A 25,374-nucleotide genomic window follows, 5' to 3' on the forward strand; every position below is an offset into this window, starting at 1 on the left:
CATTCCTAGTACATAGATTGAATCACAAAAATTAATAAATGGATCCAGCATGACTTGGACATTGATTTTACGAAGCTCAACTGCCATAGTGATTTTACTAGGGTAATTTGTAACTTTTTTTTTACTCGGTGAAAGTCAGCATTGTTAGTTGTAGTTAGTGAGGTTTGAATTTCAGTCAAATGCATGAGAGTACATGGTGCTTACCACTTTGCTACCACTCCACTTTCGAGTAATTTGTAACTTGGACCGCAAACATTCAGGATCACCATCATATTAGTTCATAACTTGAAGCAGTGTTGCATGTTGGAATCCCAAGGAGGCCAAACGTTCTAAATCTTGGGGCCACTTGAGGATTTTTCTGGTTATTAACTTCAGGATTTCGGAATTAGTTAGGATGCACTCAAATTGGCCGCAACATCCGATTATAAAAATGAATTTGAACTGCATTTTCCAAAATACACTGACTTAACATAAACTGGAACTGCCAGCATCATCATAGAACAATAGCCAATGCCTTGGCAAAAGATGGTGGGAAAAATGGATTGGTCATAAGATGTCATCAGCATTCAAACTTATTCTTCCTCCGTCCCTTTTTAAGTGTCTATGTTTGACTTTCACGCAGTTATAGGAGTCAACATAATTGTACTTACAAAATATTACTTTCCATACTTACCTTTTATGCAAATATCATCATTACATTTTTACTCATCAACTTTTTAAAAGGGAATCTACTTTTAGGGGCAAAATAGAAAATGTACTAACTTTACCTACTAACTTTACAACAAGACACTTATTAGGGACAACCCAAAATGAAATATATGACACTTAAAAAAGGACGGAGGGAGTGCTACTAAGAAATGACATTGGCCAAAGAAAGGGAAAATGGCGAAGAAAAACATTGGAACAGGCAACCCTGTTCCACTAAGAAAATAAGTACTCCCTCTGTTCCATAATATTTGTCCGGTCAGCAAAACGAGGATGTGAAAATAATACAATATTTGTAAGAAAAACTCCAATTTTTTCCCAACAATTCACTAGATATCGATGAGTTTTTTAAATTTATGAAAAAATATTGAATTTTTTCTTCAAAGAAATGCATTATTTTTTAGCCTCGTTTTTGCGGACCGGACAAACATTGTGAGACAGAGGGAGTACTTATTTTATGAATTAAAGATGATGTATTGTGAAAGAATGACTTGTTTCATGAAACGGTAAATAAGTATATATGTCACGACCCAGCCCGACGAGACATGGGTCAATGACCGACCAATGAGATTAAGTCACCCTAGGTCTAAAGTTGTGAACAGTTAAGAGAAGATTTATTTAAAACCCCTTCATACTAGTTGCCAAAGGACTTAAGATTTGCGATTTAAAATGTGGCATTTTTTTTTTTTTTGAAGTTACTAACTTTCATATCGCAAACTATCCAGAGTTCTAGCGTGCGGATGCAAAAAGTCATACGAGTACATAGATTACACAGCTTAAGTCGTCATAGACCGGGACAAACCGGCTAACAAAAACTATCCTATATAACAGATCTTAATGACAACGGCACATATGAGCATATATACAACAAAAGAACTTCAACTTTAGGCGAAGATTAGTCCATCTACTGCTGTTGACCTGAAAAGAGTTATTTTGAAAATTCATAAGCTAAAGCTCGTGTGAAACATGACACATCGAATTCAAAGTTTAACTTGAAAAACTTCTTGAGAAACAACAAGTTCTTTCTTCCATCCTTGTTATGTCATGGATTGATCAAACCAAATTAAATCGGTAAAATGAAATTTTATCATTTCTAGCTTTAAGTAGAAAACCTTCAAGATATTCAAGACATCAGATTATCCTCTCTGTTCGTCGATTTCATGCATCTTCCATGAACAAGTTTCAATCAGAAATCTAGAGGAGCTACCTCTACATGAAAGGGAATGACGTCAAACCATCAGGATATCTGATCAATATCCTCCAACCTTATTACTCCAATTCCACTTTGTCTTTTTACCGTCCTCAAGTAGGGACACATGTTCAGATGCATCGACAAGAAAATTATATATTCCTTTTCATCATTATGTCATAAGAAATTCCTTTTTCATTATAACATGCAAAGGCGATTTAGGCATTAAAACAAAGTATGACAAAGATAGTGCATGTTTCACCTCTCGTCCTGCCGATGCAGCTAAGGCTAGACGTATCCTACTGGTTCACCCTCGCACACCCGAACCTAAACATAAAGTAAGACCAAAGTCAAACATCGACCAACTAAGATGTTAAAAGCCAAAAGAGAGAGAAATTAGTCAATAGAATAAGTATAGAAACATAATTACCTCTCAAAGAGTAAAATAGTCTATTAACCTTTAATATAGGAGACTCAAACTATTTTAATCAACTTAAAATTTAAATTAATGAAAATCTGATCCAAAAGTAAAAATTCAAAGAAAATTAACATAAAAGATTAACTTCACCGGTTAGTACAAGAAAGTGGTAGTTTAGGCACAAAATGGCCTTAAGGGCAGAATAGTAATTTAAACTCTTTTTTTTTTTTTTTTGTAAATACTTTGGTACATGTCACACTATGTCAAATCTTGTGCATGCATGATTTTTGGATAATAGAAAACTTATTCAGTCGATAGGAGGTGTCGGGGTTCGTTCTTGGTATCAAACGTCCATTTATCACCAAACGATGCACCCGACTTAAGTAATCAACTTAAAAATTCAAAATACAACTCAATATAAAGAAAAGAATAAGACATGCAAAGTCACAAGAAATTTATATACATATAATAAAATGCTAGACTAGTTTTAAACCGACAGCATAACGGCTTAACCAAAAGTAATATCATAATTTATTTGAGACTAAAAACTAAAATTTAGGTTCTGATCTTAAAAGTAAATGTTCAATTAATTCATAAAAATTCGGAGAAAAATTAGTTCATAATGCAAAATTTCACAAAAATGACTACAAACTACTCAAAATAGGAGAAATTGCCACCTTTTAACAAAAAGAGCATAACTCACTCATTTTTAATTCAATCAAAGTAATACTAGATCCCAAAGTTAACTAATCCATAGATGCAAGTCTAGAAAAAATAATATAGTGACTCTCTTTACAAAACAAAAGCATAAATCTCAAAACAAAAGGGAAATTTCCAGATTCGTCCTACACTGGACAGCTTGCAGAAAAAAATTCATAACTAATTCATTTTAAATCCGTTTCAGTTGATTCCAGTGGCTAAATCTTCCCAACAAAAAGATCTACAACTTACTTGAAGGAACCCAGTAACAATTCGTAGCTTAAAAGAGTCAAAAATGGCAGAAACTGAAGCTCAGAAAATCTGTCCTAGAATCAGGACATGTCTTAGCATCCCTTTTGGCTTGCATGCAAACCAAATCAGCTAAGATTCAACAAAATAAGATAAAAACAGAAGAGAAACTGTACCTAAGCTCTCTCTCTCTCACTCTCGGATCTCTCTCTCTCTCTCTATATATGTGTTTTGTTTTGGTTTGAAAATGAACAACACAAGTCAAGCAAGTCAAGCCTATTTATAGGCAAGGGAGAAGTTGGTGGACTGAGACAAGTGTCCTTGATTTGGACATTTGTTGACTCATCCATGCCACCGGTCCATGCAAAAGATGAAGAAAAAACTCGGTGTGTAGGCGCGCGCGCCTACGAAAACTGTCCGGAATTCGATCTCAGAAAAATACCAAATTCGTACCATAGACTAATTAGAAAATTTTAAGAATCGTCCTACTCTCGAAATTCTAAGGAAAAATCCAAAACTTCGAAATTTTAATCCAGCAGGCCTCTCGACTTTGAAACGTGCCTGCGGCCTAATTCGTAGTCGATACGCAATATCAGCCAGAATCGGGCGACGTTCTACCTCCGATACTGAATCCCTGAACTAGTTCAATTTAAATCGTTTGAAAATCACCTCTAGGCTATCCGCAAGGTTGCCTGGAAGGTACCGTCGAATCGTCAAGACAAGTCATTTCTATGACCCTTAAGTCAACGAGTGACCGAAATCTTCTTAAAAAGACTAATAAAATGACTAACTTATTCATTATACCATAATACCTAATCATAATCGTGTTATCTAGGTGAGAGTCCTTACAATATAAAGAATAAGAACCTTAGCGAAACGGACCTTAGAGAATAGACATTATTCCTTATCAGAAGAAATCTTGGTTTGGCTTCTTTGAAAAAGGTCAGTTTGCAAGTTGAGTATGGTGCAGTTAGTGCCTCTCTTATACTCTCATGCACATAAGCAGAGTTCGATTCCCGTAAGAAGTCCACTAGAGTAGTATAATTAACGAAGGAAAAAAAAGAAGAAAAAGGTCAGTTTTTTGAGCCAGAAAAACCATTGCTCCTTTTATAAATAAATATTGCCAGTGCCCTTTTTATGAAGGATTCCTTACTTAGCTTAAGTGCGGACCTCATAAATTTCGATTGAAATTTGATTATTCGAACCGTTAAATGTAATCAGAATACGATTTTAAGGGTTCCCACGAAAAATTAGCAAAAAATATGACCGGAAAGTACGTCATCCGAATAGTATTGAACGGTTCAATAAAAACTGCTCAAAACATGCACTTTTCGGTCATATATTTTGCTGATTTCTCGCGAAGATTCTTAAAATCACATCATACACACATTGAACGGATCGGATCAATAAAATTCGATCGAAAAAAGGAGGTCTATACTTGCGGACCACATTTAAGGTTCTCACATGAAGTGAATTGTAAATATTGCACCTTGAATGAAATTACACGGCACCCTTTCACAATAACATTGCACCCAAATGAAAAAGAAGTGTTCAGAAATTTGACATCAAAAAACGACGTGGTTTAATGTGAGGGATATATTTGTTTGCCTAGTCAAGACTCAGAACGTAAGTCACGTAAGGGTTGTTCTTCTAAATAAGTCAATTGGCTTATTTTTTTATTTTTATTCAAATTTTTTTTAAATAAAAATAAAAAAATTGATTTATTGACTTATTTTTGTCTTTATTCAAAAAAAAATTAAATTTCGATGATAATTTTTTACTACTTTTAGATTCCTCTCGTCATGACGAATTAATAATCTTAAAAAAATTGACAAAAAATTAATAAATACGAAAAAAATTTAAGTAATGACAAAAATAAACCAAGCAACTTATAGATCCACGGTTTAGTTGACTTTTTGAACGGGAAGTCGAAAAAGGCAAACTTTTTGCAAACGGATCCGCAGCACGTAAACATCCTCACCAAATCAAAAGAAGCTGTTATCCTCTTTCCCGAAAAGCCCCGTGCCTGTGTGCCGAGGAATTTATCGATTGTTGAATTTTGTTTTGTTTCAACGATTGAATTTTTTTTGGCACAGTAGTTTTATGAAAATTTGGAAGAAATATTGTACGGTATCATGCTGTGCGCATTTAAATCGTCCTTTCAACAATCTTACAGTTCAAATCTCATCTTTGCCGCACAGCACCATCACCATCACCGGATTCGTTTTTGGGGAGAGGGAATACAGAAATGATACTGGTACAGATTTATGTGCGTACAAATGTCTTTTTAGACATGTTTTGGGTCACTCATTTTGTTTAAAATATTTTGTTTATGGTCCTTGCAAAAAATAAACTCAATCCGATACCGGTAAGGGTATTTACAAAATATTCAACTTTGTTACAGAATTCATGCATAAATTCTAAAGCAAAGTTGGATGTTTTGTAAATATCCTTACCGGTACCGAATTGAGTTTATTTTTTGCAAGGATTGTAAACAAAATATTCTAAACAAAATGAGCGATTTCGATCATTTTTTTGAGACTCAAAAGTGACCCAAAAAGCCATTTGTACTCGCTGGTAAAATCTCTGCCAGTAGCACCACTCGAGGGAATAGAACCCCAAGTCAAATCAAAACTGCTTTTTCCACCGGCTCTGAATATGAAAACACCAATTACCAATCCCACCACCTACCCAACCCAACAGTTATCTTCCCAATTCTTAAATCGCCTCTTCATTTCCCCCCCCGCCCCTCACTTTCTCGGCTTCTCACCGCCGTAGGCCACCCACTACACCTAGACCGAGAGAGAGAGAGAGAGAGAGAGAGAGAGAGATGGGGTTAGGAAAGAGGCCGATCCAAGCGGCGTCGTTATGGGTGAGGAGACAGCCGCCCAAGGTGAAGGCGTTCCTTGCGGTGGTGACGGGGATGGCGGCGCTGGTGTTGCTGCGTGTCATCGTACACGATCACGACAACCTCTTCGTCGCCGGCGAAGCCGTTCACTCCATTGGCATCTGCGTCCTCATCTACAAACTCACCAAGGAAAAAACTTGCGCAGGTTTATTAACATACAACCATCGTCCCAACTAGAAAAAAACCCTCACACTAACACGCACACACATATATGGATTGATAGATATACTCCTACAGTCCTATGCGTTCGTTTTTATTATTTTTATTTTTTATAAATGGATGTCTTGGGCGCAGCTTGTGCGCACCTTGACCACTTTCGGGTACTGAAGTTAAGACCGGACAAACCTCTAGTGGCCCCTAAGGTTCAGAATGTCTGGTCTTCATGGGATTCGAATTTGCGATCTGTTGAGGGTGAATGCGTGATGAATCGTTGAAAAATATGAGAAGCCGGGTACACACAATGCATGTGTATTTCACGAAAGAGGGAGGTGAATAAAGTGGTAAACATGAAACTTCAATTCACAAACACAAAGAAAAATGGGAGTGGCATTTTTTTTTCATTCTTCCAGTGGTGGCAATTCCCTTTAACGTTATTGACGCCGCATCTTTTACTCCATAGACACAAGTGTGGTGGACTCCACAACATTATGCGGGCCACAAGTGTGGTAGGCTCCACACAAATAAATATGTGGGGGTGCACCACACTTTTGTCTATGAAGTAAAAAGATGCAACAGTGTCACTAGATTTTCCCTAAAAGAATAGTATGGGAAGGCTGGAATGTCAGCCTCAAAACTACGTTACCACAAAAAGGGTGTTCCCTTTACAATACTAGTAGTTCATATATACAGTAGATATGCATAGATAGATAGATTAGTTTCTTCCGTGTGTTTGGTTTTGATTAGTCGTTGGACGAGAAAGGCGATAAAGTTTGGAACTTTACAACCAATTGGAGTAATTTAACGTATCACAAAGGATACTTCCTTTTCTTTTGCATTTTGAACAACCATTTTTCTTTCCAATTTGTATAGCTTCTTCGTCCTTTTTAGAGTATTGCAGTTGGGTTTTGTATTGCATTACCGCATAAGAGTTTTTTCTTTTTTTTGTTTGTCCGAATTTACTCTCTGTTTTAGAACGCGAGTTTTTTCGGGATTCTGCTCGTAACATTCCTTTTCTTCATTTTTCTACTAGTAAAAAGGAGGTCAAAGGTTTATATTCTGCTTCTTTCTTTCTTTTATTTTTTTGTCAAGGGTGTTTGCAAGTTGGGGAGATTGGTGATATAGTTTCTGAAATTTTATACTGGGGGAAAAGAGGGGTTTTTTTTTCTTTTCTATGGAGCATACTCTTATCTCACGAACTGTTGGGTCGAGACTCCGACCCCGATTCACACCTCCAAGCACAAGCACGAAAATAAACCAAGCACAAACGAGAGATATCCGAGGAAAAACTCCACTATGTATAAATTACATATACAAGTATGAAAAAACCTCACCGGGATAGCCACAATCCGGCTTCCCCACTCCTCTCTGTCTCCCTCACTCCGGTGGCCCTCCGACAGTCTCTCCGGGCATCTCCGAGGAGCCCCGCTCCCCCGAAGGGGAGCCTCTCCCTGCCTCTCACTGTCTCCAGCACACACACACACACAGTGCACACCTGCACTTTTACACCACAAGGGGGAGTGATCCCCTGTGGTCACACCCACCCACTAAGGGTGTACCCCAACACGAACTGGGGACACAAGAGTTTTTATTAATGGAAGTTTATTCTTCTTCCAGTTAGTTTCCATTAATCTCAATGTGCGCTCCATAGATGGTTTTTGGGCTATAATTGTGTAATGTAGGTTGAGCACATCTCTCTGTTAACTTGGCAATGCTTGTGAAACTATTTTACCTCCCGAACATAGCTCGCCTAAAGCTTTTCAGTTTTTGTCCGATCGAATAATTAATTTTTTGATGCTTGTTTTATAGAATCCATAGCTCCTCTTATTCCTGGAGTATTGGCTATCTAGTATTCACAAGACGCTGCTCAATTAGTGGATTTCTTATCTCTGGGATCATATAGATCGTGGTAACTTGCTCTAAATGGTATATATCGTGCATGTCGTTAGATATCTAGTCATTTTGTTGGGATGGTGCATGCTAGAATATGGGACACGGGATTTCTTAAAAAATGGGGCCATCACATGGGCAAAAATTAAATAAATGAATAAATAATATATATTTTATACCATTGGAAATATAGTTAGATGTATAAGCATGAAGCTTCATTATATATGTAAAAACTTATCATATATACGTCATACTACACTTTTAACTCAAAATATTTGAAGTAATACACATTTACCCCCCAAAAATTTAAAAATTGCATATTTAACCCCTACCATGTCCCCACACGTGTCCCTGCCGCGTTCCTCGCTTGTCCCCACCGCGTTCCTCCTGTGTCGCCCCCAAATATTAATTAAACTTATTGGGCACGGCGTGTCCCATAGATATTTTGCCTTGTCCCCCGCTTGTGTGCTTCATAGTTTACGATTATGATATTTTCTTGTCCATGCCCTATCTGTAAGACATTCGGGGTACAAATTTACAATCTCGTGAGGACGTGTGGTTTCTCCTTTGGTTTGTATGGATTTAAAGTCTTGAATTCTCCAGCTTTATTTTACAAGTTAATTCACAATGACTTGTGTCGTTGCTTTCATCCTCAACTAGATGTGTCTGGAAGCATGTAAAAGTACCTTCCTACGCTGTTCACAAAAAAAAAAAAAAAATGCTGTTAAAAATGTACCTTCCTACAAGGATTTATGGTTCCATTTGTTCGCAACTTAGGGGTTGTCGAAAAATTCACCATGAAGAGTTCTAGGAAAAATGGACCACCAAAGAAGCCCACTCACTTATAAGAAGTCCCTGTTATTTTCAGGTCATCATTTGTGAGAATTATGTTGCATGGTTGTCAAGTCTACTGCTATTGCTTCGTACTTGTTATCGGGGTCTTCCGCTTTCTAAAGTGAGCATGCATACTTTTGTACTTGCTTTTGTCAAACACATTTTACTGAAAATCATTGCATACTCTATGGAATTTAATCTCTATTTATTTAGTTTCCTTGTATATATTAAGTTACATCTTTTTACACATACAAACATGTTTACATGTTTATAGTTGTTGTTTTGGTCCTCACACTTCCAAGTTATCTACAACCACTGTGATTAGTTCAAATACCATCAGTTGTCTGGTCGTGGTCTGGAGGCTATTGTTTGACTTTAATCTGTCATTCGGCTTAAAAGTCCTGAAGCTGATTTTCTGAGTTTTCTCACCCATCCCATTCTCCTACATTTGAGTATAAGTTAAGGACAAAAGTTGTACTTCGTAAGAGATCAAGTTTTTTTCTAACGAACTCTTGAAGCACTGGTGAGTAGTGGCTTGAGGCAGTCTTTATGTAAAGCTGCAATTCTATAGCATGTTTTGGAGTTTCAGCTTATGCTACGCATCATTTATATCTTCTGAGGGAACTTTTCCATGTATGCTTTCAGTGTACTTTTTTTATTGTTGCGCTGACTCTAGTTAATTTACACTTCTGAATATTTTGCAGGACTCTCACTTAAATCACAGGAACTAACAGCGCTGTTTTTAGCTGTTAGGCTGTACTGCAGTTTTGTCATGGAATATGATATACATACCTTGCTTGATTTATCCACATTGGCTACAACTCTATGGGTTATTTATATGATGCGTTTTAATCTTAAGTCAAGTTATATGGAGGACAAAGACAACTTTGCAATGTATTATGTGGTGAGTACAAGTTTTCGCCTGTGACATGATGACTACAATTGTTTGTCCTTTTGTTGTCATTCATCCATCACAATATGCTTAAGACAATATTTTTTTAAATTGATTTCCTAGCATCAGAAAGAATGGTCATTTTTTTATGGTAACTCAGGTGTCCAACTAACGTGCACCTCGACTAATCTTGGGGGCCCAATCCCACCGCCCCCACTTGCGGGGAGCCCAATCAAAGCCGTAGCAATTGCTTCCTAAGAAGCACGGACATGTTTATCGGCCTCATCACGGACACGACACTCTTCGGACACGTATTCAACATGCCTAAATACTTGTCCAATGCATTTATTATATTTCTTTTACTTAGACTCATTGTGGATAGTCTAGGACATGTTGGCAACACTCTTGGAACATGCCAAGGGCTAATTAAAATGTCTCCGACGTTTATATGAAATCATAACATACTCTATAATATAATAATACATACATTCACATTTGACGTGTTTTCGGAGAAATAACGTGTCCGTGTGTCGGTGTTTTGTCGTGTCGTGTCATGTCCCGTATCCAGGTTCGTGCTTCTTAGATTGCTTTGTATGGACTAGGCCCAGAGGAGTTGATAGCACCTGGGAGGTTTTGAACTTAAGACCTATGTTACATGGACTCGGGTGCGAGTATCGGGTGCGGGTGCAAGTCCACGCGTTGAACCTTCCTAAACTTAAATCTTAGGATATGTGGATATGTGTCCCCAACTTGGGTACGGGTACGGGGACATGTCCTGAACTCTTGTTTGTAATTATATATTGCATAATTTTCTCAGAATATGTAGTGGTGCTAATTATTTAAACAAGAAAATTATATTTTTGCTATTTCCCTATTTCATGTCTATGTGAAATACTCGAAATATCGCTTTTCTAGCTAATTTGATATTCCTTTGCTGTAAGTATCTTAACAATTAGAGGATCTGAGTGTCCAAAAGGATACAAGTGTCGGACACATCGACACGGGTACTTGAGTCAAAATGAAGGATCCATGTAACATAGCTTAAGACCTTAGGAAGGAGCAAAGTCCTAAGTCCTAGGCCTTAACCACTAGGCCAACCCCTTGGGTTCAGAAAGCATGGTCATTGTGTGTCAGTTAGGATAAAGAAGCAGGGCGGGCTAAAGACAATTTGGGGCCTAAAGTAGCAATCAAAACTAAGCCTTTTCACATATTACTATTTATTTAAAGTAATTTAATTTAATTATATTTTTCTAGCTTTTTTGGAAGCAAAATTAGTAATTAGATCTTTGTAGTCAAGTTTTTCAACAAAAACTTATTCTATTGATTATATGGCTAATCCATTTAATCTTTCTTGTCACAATAAATTAGGATAACCCTTAGAGATGATACACCCTGTCTTTTTCTCTGTCAGTTTTTGTTCCTTATTTTGGGGCCTGCTTTATTGAGTGTAGAATTATTTCTAATACTATAAATTATTGTTTCCACATATACACATACTACTATGTAATACCCATAGAAAATTTGGGGCCTTCTCAAATATGGGGCCTAAAGCGCATGCTTCACTGCCCTAATGGACAAGCCGGGCTTGTATAGAAGCTTCTCTTTGTTTCTTCCATAGTACAACGAAATTAGTTAGTAGGCAGCATTGCTTGGTGCAATGGTAAAAGCTCATGCTGCCATGCATGAGAATGGCTTTGTGTTTAGGTAAATGTCCTTTCAGGAGCAGCACTATTTGTAAAAGCCCTTGTTTTTGGGATAGTACAACAGCAACAACAAAACCCATATAGTCTCCAATCATTGGGGGTATGGGCGGGGGAGGATTGGAGATAGACCTAACCTTTGGCAATATGCACAAAGTGCCTGCTCTCAAAATACCACTGAAACAGTGACCCCCCTATACCTGTTTTGTTGCGGAACCATGCCCCTAAATTAAAGCCGAATGGCATCAGAGAGGGCAGGCTTAAAGACCCAATTCAATTTATGTGCACTTTACCATGCTTTCTTCATTATAGTCCAGAGCATCGGTATGCACATTTGTTTTTGGGATAGTATGGCTAAAATTTTAAAGCAGCTCATAGTTTAATGCCCATAGGCCCATATTCAGCTCATATGAATGGCTTCTTATTATCAAACATTTCTTTCTAGATCATATATTTTCCTCGCCTTTTCTTTTATGGGCCATCTTTTTCTTAGATTTGCTTGCAGTTTGATCAAGGGTTTCGTCTTCGGTTGATCTGTACATTCTCTACGAATGATTCTCTTTTACTAAGAGAACCAGTCGCCTTCTTTCTCATTTTGCTGTAGGTGGTGCCATGTGCGGTATTGGCTTTGTTAGTCCAGCCGTCAACTTTGCATACTTTTATCAACAGATTCTTTTGGGCTTTCTGTGTATACCTGGAAGCTGTTTCTGTATTACCCCAACTTCGTGTCATGCAAAACTCAAAGGTAAAATTGGTGACATAATAGATTTTTGTTATTCACTCATGTATTAGTGCTTGGCTACATCACTCTTCTTCTCTTTGAACTCTCAGATTGTTGAACCATTCACGGCTCATTACGTATTCGCATTAGGTGTTGCCAGGTTCCTGAGCTGTGCTCACTGGGTTCTACAGGTTTGAAATGTGGACTTTGAATATCTCTATTCTTTTAAAAGTGGGGAATGATTAAATTCTTCTATTTGCCTTGTCAAATCTGACGTTTGTGAGAATACCAACAGATACAGAAAATCTTGTGTGGAATTTAGATAGTTATTTGCTATCAAAAAGACCGCCAATAGAGTTAAGCGCCTTTTGTTGATATCATATTTGTTCTCTTAGCGTAGATCAAAGGATAAGGAGTTTTAGTGCTCAGGTTATGGATTCCAAATTTATGATCAGTTGCTATCAGGTTGCCAACTCTTGTCTTTTTAGATTTATATTTACTTTGGACATTAGCTTTGTGTTCTAGCGGATCTATGATTTTCCAGTAATCTTCGTTTTCTATTTCCTTTTCCCTTCCAGTAATTTTTGTTTTATATTTCCTTTTTTCCCACAGGTTTTGGACAGCGGTGGCCGTTTGCTGACAGCTCTAGGTTACGGGTTATGGCCTTCGATGGTTCTTATCTCGGAAATCGTTCAGACTTTCATACTAGCAGACTTCTGCTACTACTATGTTAAAAGGTCATTATTTTTAGTTTTCTTAGTGACGCTATATACTCGTGTTAAAGGGACACCCAATCCTCTCTGGGATAGATAGATTTTGAAAACATATCTGTTTTTGCCTTGCAGTGTTTTCGGAGGACAACTTGTGCTACGTCTTCCTTCTGGAGTTGTGTAATTGAAGATCATACGAAGCATGATCGGCATTGACCCGGAACTTAAAATAGTCATACGATTTTCATTTCGGTTCTTTTGCTCATATGATTCCTGTTATCGGACTTGGTTGCATATGAGATCAGGGATCAATTTTCTTGCTCTGATATCATGGTTTTTGGTTAAGCACTAATATGCGGCTTCATATAATGGATTTTAGGTAGCCGAGCCGTGTAGTGTTCGAGCTCGGCTCGTTTCTCGGCTCGTCAGACAAGCCTTTGACTAGCCGAGCACAGTCATTTACTGAACGAGCCGGGCCTATACAAACGAGCCGAGCTTTAGAGAGTTGAGCTCGCCTCCAAAGAAACCTTCAGAAAACCTGCTTGAATGCTTAATTGCAAGGGATCTGAATTGGCATAATGTTCTTCGAGGAAATGGCTCTGCCATCTCTCTTTTTGGAACATAGTCCATAAGTAGGGCTCACAACCGATCCAAATGGTAGTAAATTGTTGAAGTTTAGTTTCAACTTTGGACGTTAAAAGTGAATTCAAGTTTGACTTGTTTATCAGAGAACAGCTCTCGATGAGCTTTAATCGAGCAAATTATGAGATAAACGAACTGAGGCTGAGTAGTAATTTTGCTCAAGTTTGGTTCCAAAGTAGAGTTCAAAAAAAAAAAAATTCTGAAACTTGATTTGTTTAAGTAACGTGCTGATTTTGAATGAGCTTTTAACGAGCTGAACAACGGCGGTAAAGCATAGCAGCAATTCATGGGGGACAAAGATGAAGAATTCGAACTCTGTTTTTTTGTTTTAATTGGCTTAGAACACCTTGCTTCATGGAAAGGAAAAGAAAAAAGAAAAGGAAAGCGGGTTAAACTTATATATTGAATCTCATAAACTTTATTCAGCTAGTTTTCTTTCCTTTCGTGATTTTAATTTTTTCGTTTCCGATGTAACTATGGTTAACTATAGAGTGGGGCCATCTATTGACAAGAACCAATAAAAAAGTGGGTGAACAAAATTACACTCGCCAATGGGCTCCCGTCTCAGTTGGTAACTCATGTCCTCCCCATGTGGGATGGGAGATCAGGTTTGAGCCCCGTCGTTGACGTTTGGGATTCAGGACTATGAATAGCTTTTGAAATCTTCTGCGAACTAACCTACTAATATCCTGTTAACCCTTGTTGATGTATACAATATTGGAAAAAAAAAAAAAAAAAACCATGTTCAAAGCCTGTTCAAAACTTGGTCTTGATCCTAACTATATCTATAACTGTGTCGGCTGTTAGAAAGTGAACAGCGCCGCCAAGTGGCAGAACCAGGAATTTTATTAAGAGGGGCACCTCTTTACAATCAACCAATGATCGTTCTAGCGGTTCCACAATTGATTGTTCGAATTATGTTTTGAAAAGCTAGAAAATGAGTTGAATGGACTATAAGGCCCGTTCCAGAAACCTTCTTAAAAAATAAGCAGTTTATTTCACATTTTCAAACTCAAAAATAATATAAATGAAAAATATTTTTTTAATTTTTTTCGCACCGTATTATAGATCTTGATGAGATCTATTAAATAAGATCCATATTGGTAGAAAAATTATTTACATAAACACATTAATTTTTAGCTTGAAATTGCCTTCTTAAAAAATAAATACTTATTTTACGTTTCGGAACGGGGCCAAACATGTCAAATAAAGTACTCCCTTCGTCCCTTTTTAAGTGTTCTGCTTCGTAATTCCAACTTATTAAAAAAACATCATCATTATACCTTTTACATCAACTTTTTCCTCCACTTTCCCTACTATACCCATCATCATTACACTTTTACTCACTTATTTTTTAAAATGGAATATACTTTTAGGGACAAAATAGACAATTCACTAACTTTTACCCACTAACTTTACAAAATTGACATTTATTAAGGGACAACCCAAAATGAAATACCGGACTATAAATAAGGGACGGAAGGAATAGCAATTTGCCTCGCTGACTAAAACAAGTATTTAATTCTTTAAGGGGTCTATTGATTTAGTTTGAAACATGCGACGATAAGCCCTATGCCCAAAGTTTCCAAGTTCTCTAACATTTTTTAGTAGGTGTACAAAAAAAAAGAGAAGGTGTGGGGGATAAAATTCCAGGGGGCATGTGACCCTGGGCCTATGCTAGCTCCGCCCCTGTTGCCGCTGCCTATGAAGCTGAACATTTTATTTAAAGGGCGCAAGATTCGCTTGAACTCAAGTAGCTTAATTTGTTTATCAATTTTATCTGTCGTGTCGTATTGTGCGGTTGAAAGATGCTTGAGATGGAGAGATTTTTCAGTGCCACGTGGTATCCGCTCGGCGTATTCGAGTCGTCCGCAACACTTTTCGATGGCTCGGATTGAAACCTTATCTCTTCTCTAACCCCAACACTTTCTCTTTCTCTTTTTCTTTCTCCAAATTTGAGTCATTCAAAAACGAAATGGACGGCTCGAATGTGCAAACAGGCACTGCTCGGATAAGCTATAACATTCCTCTATTGACGAGAAATGGCTCCTCGATCAAAACGAAAGAAAGAGAGAAAGAAAAGAGAATGGTTCCAGAATGTCACAGCTGGGAAGCACAAAATCTGTACTATAAGGCTGAATAATGGACCCTCTATGATTTGCACAACAAAACAACAAGCATATTTGGTGAACCCCCCCTCCCTCACCTCATGACTTTATCTCTACTCCAAGGCTCCCACAGTTAATGAGATGTGTATTGCCTAGCTAGCCGCCTAGGGATGGCCTGGGTGGGCATCGTTTCGTGTCATCAAGTGTTCGTATCAGAATTCCTTCAATTCTAACTTGACCTGTTTAGTTTTTCATGTTCCGTGTAAGAAAATATCTGACCCTAACCTGCTAACTTCGTGTCCAGTTCATGTCGTGTTGTCGTGTCCTTTCATAAATTCCCATCCTGAGTCGTGCTCGTGTCAGAATTCTCGCAACTCTAACCCGACCTGTTTGACTTTTCGTGTTATTGTGTCAGGTCAAATTCGTGTTCCGTGTTAAAAATAGCTGACCCTAATCCGCTAACTTCGTGTCGGAAATTCCCACCCCTTTACTATATAGCCTATGCAATCATCTGTTTCCATTATTGTAAGCTCTGCTTTATCATTTGGGACGGTTATCTTGGCTGCAATTGGTTGGTAGAGTTTTTCTACAGTTTTAAACTTGTCGGAATGATTTCAAAGAGTTAAAAGTAGGTTCAAATGAGTGCAATTAGACCACCACCTTTGTCATTTGAAAATACTTGAACAAGTGTGTGTCAGTAGTTACTCAACGACCCAATAAAATATGTCTAATTTTGATGATTGACTTGGATTATCCAAAAGCCTTGCTTTTTTCTTTCTAGTTATAATCGAATGTTCAGGTCATCTTGCGCACCTCGACTACACGGAGAGCCATCTTGCGTATCTCGACTAATTTTAAGATTCTGAAGTTAACAACCAGACAAACCCTCCAGCGATTCCAAGATGTGGAATACTCCTATATCTAAGCCTCCGTGATGATTTTCCGAAAGGGAAAATTATTCAATCCTCTAGGAGCACTGTCACGTGGTATCCTAAACTCTTTATATACCACCCATTTGTGTGGGATCCCCACCACAAAGTGTATGGAACTCATACATGTGACAGTGAAGCATTTGGGGCACGGGGCATGAAATAATTACCCTAAAGGGAAAGCCTTAGGGCACTATTGTGTGTAATTACTATAATTAGCATGCATTTGGTACTGTAAAAGGTGAGAAATGATATTCCCCACACCCCTTCCGCACGAACACCCTCATATTGCCAGCCTAGTACACAACAAAACAGAAAAGAAGTCCATTTGCACAAGTTTTGGGCAGGTAAAACACTATAGAAAAGTATACTTTGCTCATCTCCATCCGATCGACCTCTGTTCAAATAGACTAAAAAAAAGAGAGTCACTTTTCCTTTCGTTCAGGCCACTGGCTCTTGCAATGGCGGAATCAGAAATGTAATTTATTCTGAGTTAAAATGGGTTGGTGGCCGGGTGAATTGGGTTGAGCTATAAATTTTACATATAATTTTTTTTTTTTTTTTCAAAATTGACCTAGACTATAGCCCACCCATTCTTTATATAGTTCTACCCTTACCTCTTGCACGGAGACCCTGGTCGATTTGGATCAGGCGGCGGTTTCTTGAGCTCTCCAACGGCGACGATGAAGGCGTCTGAAGGCAGATGCCATGACAATCCTGCGGCGGAATCAAGGTCCGGTGACGATCCTCCATCCACCCACCTCCACGAGTAGAGTACTAGGTCGAACATCGGCACTGAGCGGCTCTTCTTGTTTTGTTTTGTTGTCTACAATTTTAACCAAGTTTTAAGCTGTCGGCAGGTAAGTAGGCCATATTGCTTGCCAGCCTATTATCCGTATCCCCATCCCACCTCTCTTATTCTTTCTTCTTGGCATGGCTATGCATGCAATGCCACGTTCCCCAGAGACACACACACTCACTCTCTCTCTCTCTCTCTCTCTCTCTCTATAAATACAGCTCTCACCTTCACTTGTTTTCTGTACTAAGCTAAATATCTATAAATATCTTCACTGTGTTTTCTTTTCTTTCTGTCAAATTACATATTCACTAATGGCCATCACTAAAGCTCTTGTTGCTTCACTTGTTCTCTCTCTACTTGTTCTTGACCTGGTCCAGCCATTGCAAACCAACCAAGTGGTAAATCTCAATCTCGATCTTCTGTGAAAATTCAAAGAAAACCATTGCATTTTCGTTAACACACACTACGTACTGTGCTTAATTATATGTTTCCTAAAATGATGCAGACTAGCAACAGTCTCACGGATACCACCGTCGGCGAGCCCCTGGGTACGTCAATTCGGCTACTATACCATTGAAAACAAATTAGTAAATTCAATCTCTTTTTCAAATAGCTTAAGCTTTTAGATAAGTTGGCGGTCCAATATGTGCTAAGCCTCTTGTTTGTTGCCGATGATACTAAAAGCTCCACGTCCTATTTTCTTTTATGTATCCTAATAGTGCGCGTCGCCTTTACCAATCCTGAATTATAAATACTCCAATATATATAAAACCAACCACTTCGAGTGTGGAAATCGACTACCAAACGGAATTCCAAACCAAACCAAACCAAACGGAATTCCAATCTACAAAAGACCTCAACCAAAATGGAAACTTTGAAATTATGTACCATAATTATGTTGTGTTTTTGGTTTGTTGTGATCATAGATTGCGGCGGAGCTTGTGCTGGTAGGTGCAAATTGTCGTCGAGGCCAAATTTGTGCAAGAGGGCGTGCGGGACGTGCTGTGCTAGGTGCCAGTGTGTTCCTCCTGGCACCTCGGGCAATTTGGAGGCATGTCCTTGCTACGCCACCATGACCACTCACAACAACCGGCGTAAATGCCCTTAGAAACTATCACCCGCTCTCAGGACGAGCGAGTGCTGCGACAACATCGTACTACTCGTCAAAGCAATGTTATTTTGATGCAGAACGTGCGTTATAACGCATCAAAACAACGATGTTTTGACGTACGCCCCAACTATCGTCGCTTGTTTCTTCTCGATCGTCCGGATTGTTTAGGGAATAAGTATTGGGCAGAATAAAGCTTGTAATCCTGTGTGTACAGAGTGTGTAGCAACAACGTTGGGTTGGGCTATTTTAAGGCCTTTAGATGCAAGTGCCATTAAATAATCTATTCGTTTGTTGGAAAATGCTAAAAACAGTAAAATGGACCGTTAATAAGAATGAAAAATCTAGTAGCATACGGAAAAAAGCGCGTAGAACAATGTAAAAGTGCATAAAATTGTGTGATTCCATTGTTTTGACATTTTTTTTACTCACATGGGTTGGTTTTAGCACATCGATACGTCTCCGTCTCCCTTTGGAATACTAGGCTAATTGCTCCTTCGATGTTTGTAGAATATATCTTCCAGTTCGAAATTAGCGTCGAATAAAAACAAACTAAAAGCCAAAAAAAAGAAGTAATTCCGGTTAGTGCGCAACTCCATATGGCTATATCCCACAACACTTTTGATATCTGCTTTTGATTCATTTTTGTCCATATGACGTTGAATATATTACTCATTTTTTTGTATTAAAAAATTAAGATTTGGCAAAACTTTAAAAAAATCAAAAAAGAATTTGCAGCCAATTGTTTTAGCTTTTCCTGCGAAACAATCACCTACTCACAGCTTTATTGCCACTTTACATTTAAATTACTCTTCAATCAGATGGCATTTAGGAGTAACAGAAAAAAATGTTCATCAAACACTTTTGACACGTGCACAAAATCAAGGTAACCCGATATTGGTAATTGCCTTAACTCTGTTTTTTGGTACGGATAATCTGCACATCGGGGCCTCCAAAATGGAAGGCTCGGATCATCAAAATATTGATATAGTGGGGCAGACTGTTTGGACCAAGAAGGAAGCCGCGTCCAGTATGAATTTATCAAAGTTCGGAGATGCACCTCCCATTGATGAAATCTACAACCTCCGTAACTGCTTGGTCAAGTGCAGCCGTTACCGCCAACAAATTCTGCAAAAATTCGACCACTGTCGGTTTATCACCATCCACTATATCAGTTACGGCTTTAACAAATATTGCAGGAACCTTCAAAAGATCCGCTACATAAGCAACTGCTGCTCCCTGCAACACGAAACATATACAAGAACAGGCTCAACACTATGCACGAGTGCAAAACCAAAATACGTATACATATTGTGGAAGCGGTACTACAAATTAGGCAACAAATGGAAAATACAAGGAAAAGCAAGAAAAAAACCCCCTCAATATGGCTGTGTATCCAACGAGTCTTTAATTGAAAACTTGCATAAAAAAAACTTAAAAAAACCTCGATATGGACATAAACAGCAACCGATGGAGAGAAGAAATGATCGAGAACTTACCTCCATGTCTTTAATTGTTGCATCATTTGAAACAATTGATGCTTCATCCTTGGGTGACGTATCCAATGAGTCGCCAGTAGTCAATTTGCCAACCTAACAACCCAACAAGCCCAAATGAAATTTCTGAGAGTCTGAGAGCCACTGGTGCATGAGGAGCACTTAAAGCAGATCACGATTAATAACAAACCCGATATGTAAAGAATAAAAGACTGCCAAGCAAGTGATAAAATATGGACTACTGATATATCCAAGGAGTTTCCAGCATGGTAATCACCTTGAGGTTAAGTGTCTTCGCGAGATTGGGTGTTGGGAAAGCCTGCCGCAAACCAACTCCATACAGATCAAAAACCTGCACAAGATATTGACGAAAACAAAACCCATAAATTTCTTATTTGTCTAAACTGTACATGAAGAAGAACATTTCACCCAGGAAAAGATGTTAAGGAGAAAGAAATGGAGCTTAAGTAGAGCTTTCACGAGGATTATTAAGATCTTTAAGCCCTATGCGGCCGACATAACTGCCGGCCATATAAGTGTTAATGTATATTGTCTAATCCAAGTATCCAACCGACTTCATGTATTCTAATTTCTAGTATGGAATCAACTATGCAGATTTGTACTCAAATCCAAGTGCTTGAATTACCAAATCTGAAATATCAAAGTTACGCGTGGATTTTGGTATATTCCGACTTGTACGTAGGATCAGAAGCCTGTGCTTCCTAGAGCCAGGATTACCTGGACCTAGTAGGAGGTACTGAAAGGTAGATGTGCAATACCTCTTGCAGAAGAGTGCCCAAGTACTTCGCAATATTTGCCTTTTAGGTCTCCTTATAAAACCCACTTTAAACAAACAAGATTATGTTTCGATTAATAAGAAAATTGAATGCTGCAAGTCATCTGTAGTAATCGTGATGTTGCTGTCATGGAAAACTATTGGGGAGCATTTCACTAATAATCAACATCTTGAAATATACAAAAAGAAAACTAGAGAAAACTTACAGGGATGGGTATCCTTCTATCATGGAAGGCAACATCCGATGCAAGAAAAATATCAGCTATACTAGCTCCTTTGGCCTGGAAACAGCTAAACATCAATGTGGAATACATATCAAAGCACTGCATCAAACACAATTCAAAGGTTTGTCGCGTGATTTTGGTGGACAAATAAGCAAATATCTGACGCATGCTGTGAGAAATTCCATAACAGCTATCTCATTTCTTTGTACACTGGAGTTTATGAAAGAGGAAACCTAAATTTAAAGGACCATTCCATGGAAAAGGTGAAAATGACAAGGAGTCCGGTTATCAAGGAAGTTACCAACACATTGTGCAGAATGGAAATTTTCACTGTTTAGCCCCAGAGAGAGAGAGAGAAAGATGGTTGTTACTAGTGGTCTTGAAAAACTCAAGCAGAAAATAAACACTATCAGCAATATACAAAATAAAAGAGTTCCAAGATGAACAAATCATACAGTTTCTCAGAATTTGAGAATAACTCTATCTGCAATCAAACAAAATACAAAAGCTCAAGATGATTTCCATTCAAGCAACCATGGAAGAAAGACAAAAAAGAATCCTGGCTGCACATATTATACCTTAAAGCCACCGGCTGTGCCAGCGTTTATGATAAGGTCTGGCTGCAACGCAAGGATAGAAGCATAGGTCACAAGAGATGCTGAAATCGTGCCTACACTATCAACTCCTGAAAAGGTTGAAGGACTCAGCAACATGTAATCCATCATAAACTTTCCCACATGAAACAAGCATGCATCAATCATCAGTCATCACAATAAAATTCCATTAACGGACATGCTATCTTTTAACCTGTGCTCAATATTCAAATGAAAGTATGGATTGAATCTGACAGCGACCCTTCGAAATCTTTGTTAGCATCTTTGGATCCTGAGATCATCAACACACCTACCCTAGGGATACTTCAAGCTGCACAGTACTTATAAACTTTATTCTTTTATGAACTGCTATAATCTAAATGTTGGAACAACCAGACTCAGGAAAATCATTTTAAGGATACACATTTAAATGAGGTGGTTTTACATCATCAACATCCTTGATATGTAGTATTTCTGTAGTACCCAGAAAAATCACTAAACAGGAAATATCTACGCTCATACCAAACTGTGTGCTTGAATTGTTAGTGTGTGGAACTAGTTAACAGTCCATATTAATAAAACGAAGGTACATATCAATCTACGATGTAAAGCTTTTACAGGAATGAATACATCAGACTAGCAGGCCCATTCATAAGTTGTTTTCCATCTATAACACAGTTCCTTTTTTTCATTATTTTTCCTTCGGTAAAATACAAAACAATTACTTGGTAGAGACATCTTTGACAATATCTGACTGAAACTACACACAAATACACCAAAATTAGCTAAAGTTTAAAAGTTGCTTGGATTATTTAGAGGGAAATATGCTAAATTATGTGGGTTAGCCAATTGGTGTTGCATCAGCCTACTCACAAGTTACCAGCACTCGTACTTGTCAACAAAGGAGTACTGAATTCAGTTGCACATAAAGACCAGCTGGAAAGAGGCCTTAGTAACAGAATCAGCAGTCTATCAAAACTCACTGAGAATGTATTAGAAAGTGTGCACGCAATTGCCAAAGCACATAATTGGCATTGCAATGAAACAAAAAAATCAAACAAACAAACTTTGGAACCAATACCCACCCAAAATCGTATCTTTTCCAGGCCAGATTACATTGATATTCAGGTCTTTGTAAGTACCAAAGTAGCGAACCCAAGGAACCCCCATTGGGAACCTGCATAGTTTTGAGTTAACAAATCAAAACCCGAACCAAACAAGAGAATATAGTACCCGAAAACAGCAGTGAAGCAAGTTCACTTCAAAAGCCAAAAGGAAAAAAAGAACCCGAGATAATTGAAAGGATGAAAATTGCAAAACACTATTTGTTCCCCTGTGATGCAAAATGCAATTGACAAAACACAACACGGTATCAAACAAAATAGAAACAAAACATAAAAGTAACAATAAATAGAGCTTAGCAAAGCAATTCCCATTTTAAATCACCATCAAGATTCTATAATTAAGTGAAAACAAATTGGATACTTGTCATGTCCACATTCAAGGTAGCTCCACATAAATTTGTCTCCATTAAAGAGGGCAATCAAGACCCGAAAAAACAGTCCTGCTTCATAATTTTTGTTCTCCTAGGACCATTTCCTTAATCAAGCATCATCACTATGCATTTAATAGTTATGTACCTGTCATAAAAGAAGCACATACCTTTGCTGCCCATGAAATCAAAAACTCTACAACCACACACTCTTACACCAACACAATACACACTCACATTCCTGTGGGGGCCCCACACACGGGAAGTAAGGTGTGTGTGGGTGTGGGGACCACACACACATTGAGGTGTCATGTGTGGATCCCAACATAAACTTGAGTGTATTGTGTTTGTGTAAGTGCGTATGGTTGTAGAAGAGTTGCCATGAAATTTGTCTATGTACTATGCATGCAAGACCTTTGTGTATAAACGGTCAAGGACTACTGCTATGCACTTAACCAGTTCGAGCCTGCGTACTTTTTAAATGACAGTAAAAGCAGAACTATAAGTACACTTGGTATATTCTCAGGTACTATACTAATTTTCAAGTTAATTAATAAAAATTATTTGGGATTGGTCCCTACAAGTCTCCTGAATGACAAAATTTTCTAAAAATTTCTAGACGGTGTGGAGTAAAAATCCCTAAAATTTCAAGTTATCTGCGCACATAAACACAATATCGTTCGTTTCTTCTTCGTACGTCGCAAATAGAAATATACTTCAAAAAATATTTTATCACCTATACGAAAATACATGTGATTTGGGCCCTGCCAGACACAAATCATGTGTCCACCTCCGGTAACTAGCACAGATAACTTCTAACAAAACTCCCCTTCTACATTAGTACTCAGCACGATAAATTCAAATCCCATTGGTTCAGTTCCTTGGGATTTTGTTCTCCACGAAAATACAACACACGCGTTCTAGTAAGAAAACAAAAAAAGCGAGAAGAAACTAACACGGGATTGAGGTCCTCCTTAAGCTGGAATTTGTTCACAAGAGGAATCGCTTCGGTCTGCATAGCTAAACGATTTTCACAAACCCAAAATCCAATCAGTAAAAGCAGTGACCGGTTACGAGAGAAACAGAGAGAGAAAATTATCATAGTACTAAGTTGTCGTACATATTATGATGACGACGGTGGAAATGGAGCGGTTATCCATGGTTTCCTCTGAAGCACTGGATTCCTCTTCGGGCGGAGCCTTAGCCGTGGAGTCGACGAGAAGGTACGAGGTGGGTTTCGAAAACTGATGAGCCCCCCTATTTCAAGAGGAGAGAGAGAGAGAGAGGGGAAGCGGGCTGTCCATTTCGGCAATAATATATTTAAAATAATTTTAAGGTAATTCTGTAAAAAAATTAGCTCCGTCAAATATCCGCTTTTTTTTAGCAAAGAATGATACGGAGTAGAATTTTTGGGGAGGGAGGGGGGCAGCATGCTACAGCGCCCCATTTTGGGGCCCATTCCGATCTCGCTCCGATGATCGAAATCGTTCACTTTGTAAAGTTTGTCGTGTAGAACAACTATAAAAAAAATCAGTTGGATATCATCAAGTGTCTGATCAGAACCTTTTTATCTTAAAAAGAATGAATCCGAAACACTTGATCAAATCCACTGTAACCCATGGACTGAGAGTTATATGGGCTCCGATCAGGTATTTAATGATATCCAATTAAGCTGATTTTTTGCATAGTTATTCTACTCGATGAGCTCTACAAAGTGAACGATTCAGATCATCGGAGCGAGACCGGGGTGGGCCCCAAAATTGGGACAGCAGCCCCACCGCGTCCAATTTTTGAAGGGTTTTAACCTAAAATCATTTGATAATATGTGGATTAGCTTCTATAATGTAATTATTAACCAAGTTTAGGTGGTTTAAATGAGCGATATGGGACAAGTCTAACACTCCTCTTCACATGCAGTTCGGATGCATGTGGAGGTGACAGACTAGGAGTTGAGGGATTGACTCGGGCGACGGAGATGACATAGACTTTCTCATCAAAGGTGAAGTCACCCAAAAGCTGGTTCTGACACCATATTAAATTTCTTGGAGGGTTCCAACCTAAAACCAATGAACAATAAGTGGAGTAGCCTCTGAAATTTATTAACCAAACTTGAGTG

General features: G+C 38.2%; 3 protein-coding genes and 1 non-coding gene across 6 annotated transcripts; 2 read left to right on the plus strand and 2 right to left on the minus strand.

The window, feature by feature from the left end:
* The first annotated feature begins 5,907 nt into the window (after nt 1-5,907).
* On the plus strand, nt 5,908-13,423 carry LOC131325097 (uncharacterized). The gene is made up of 6 exons (XM_058357165.1): nt 5,908-6,313; nt 9,753-9,952; nt 12,245-12,385; nt 12,472-12,552; nt 12,974-13,098; nt 13,207-13,423. The coding sequence occupies exons 1-6, from the start codon at nt 6,091-6,093 to the stop codon at nt 13,253-13,255; spliced, it is 819 nt and encodes a 272-aa protein (XP_058213148.1). The 5' UTR covers nt 5,908-6,090; the 3' UTR covers nt 13,256-13,423.
* On the minus strand, nt 11,842-11,949 carry LOC131328128 (small nucleolar RNA snoR100). The gene has a single exon (XR_009200409.1). It is a non-coding gene; the product is annotated as a small nucleolar RNA snoR100 (small nucleolar RNA).
* Nucleotides 13,424-17,698: 4,275 nt separating the features above from the next.
* Nucleotides 17,699-18,939, plus strand: LOC131325099 (snakin-2-like). Its single transcript, XM_058357169.1, has 3 exons — nt 17,699-17,947; nt 18,055-18,097; nt 18,476-18,939. The coding sequence occupies exons 1-3, from the start codon at nt 17,861-17,863 to the stop codon at nt 18,655-18,657; spliced, it is 312 nt and encodes a 103-aa protein (XP_058213152.1). The 5' UTR covers nt 17,699-17,860; the 3' UTR covers nt 18,658-18,939.
* Nucleotides 18,940-19,418: 479 nt separating this feature from the next.
* LOC131325098 (5'-methylthioadenosine/S-adenosylhomocysteine nucleosidase-like) lies at nt 19,419-24,551 on the minus strand. Of its 3 annotated transcripts, none has more exons than XM_058357167.1 (8): nt 24,379-24,551; nt 24,215-24,278; nt 22,852-22,943; nt 21,752-21,858; nt 21,156-21,230; nt 20,431-20,505; nt 20,157-20,249; nt 19,419-19,896 (listed from the first exon to the last, which is right to left on the minus strand). In XM_058357167.1, the coding sequence occupies exons 1-8, from the start codon at nt 24,416-24,418 to the stop codon at nt 19,699-19,701; spliced, it is 744 nt and encodes a 247-aa protein (XP_058213150.1). In that variant the 5' UTR covers nt 24,419-24,551; the 3' UTR covers nt 19,419-19,698. The 3 variants fall into 3 exon arrangements, with proteins under 3 accessions (XP_058213150.1, XP_058213149.1, XP_058213151.1); XM_058357166.1 differs by having other exon boundaries at nt 21,156-21,272; XM_058357168.1 differs by having other exon boundaries at nt 19,419-19,932; nt 20,059-20,249; nt 21,156-21,272; nt 24,379-24,538.
* Nucleotides 24,552-25,374: the final 823 nt, after the last annotated feature.

This window comes from Rhododendron vialii, chromosome 5a (genome assembly GCF_030253575.1).
Source record: "Rhododendron vialii isolate Sample 1 chromosome 5a, ASM3025357v1".
NCBI classification, from domain to species: domain Eukaryota; kingdom Viridiplantae; phylum Streptophyta; class Magnoliopsida; order Ericales; family Ericaceae; genus Rhododendron; species Rhododendron vialii.

Coding starts and splice junctions, on each gene's coding strand:
- LOC131325099 (XM_058357169.1), top strand. CDS start 17,861: ATGGCCATCACTAAAGCTCTTGTTGCTTCACTTGTTCTCTCTCTACTT. Junction 17,948..18,054: donor CATTGCAAACCAACCAAGTG/GTAAATCTCAAT, acceptor AAAATGATGCAG/ACTAGCAACAGTCTCACGGA. Junction 18,098..18,475: donor CACCGTCGGCGAGCCCCTGG/GTACGTCAATTC, acceptor TTGTGATCATAG/ATTGCGGCGGAGCTTGTGCT.
- LOC131325097 (XM_058357165.1), top strand. CDS start 6,091: ATGGGGTTAGGAAAGAGGCCGATCCAAGCGGCGTCGTTATGGGTGAGG. Junction 9,953..12,244: donor ACTTTGCAATGTATTATGTG/GTGAGTACAAGT, acceptor ATTTTGCTGTAG/GTGGTGCCATGTGCGGTATT. Junction 12,553..12,973: donor GTGCTCACTGGGTTCTACAG/GTTTGAAATGTG, acceptor TTTTTCCCACAG/GTTTTGGACAGCGGTGGCCG.
- LOC131325098 (XM_058357166.1), bottom strand. CDS start 24,418: ATGGATAACCGCTCCATTTCCACCGTCGTCATCATAATAT. Junction 21,859..22,851: donor TGGAAAAGATACGATTTTGG/GTGGGTATTGGT, acceptor CAACCTTTTCAG/GAGTTGATAGTGTAGGCACG. Junction 19,897..20,156: donor CAACAATTAAAGACATGGAG/GTAAGTTCTCGA, acceptor TTCGTGTTGCAG/GGAGCAGCAGTTGCTTATGT.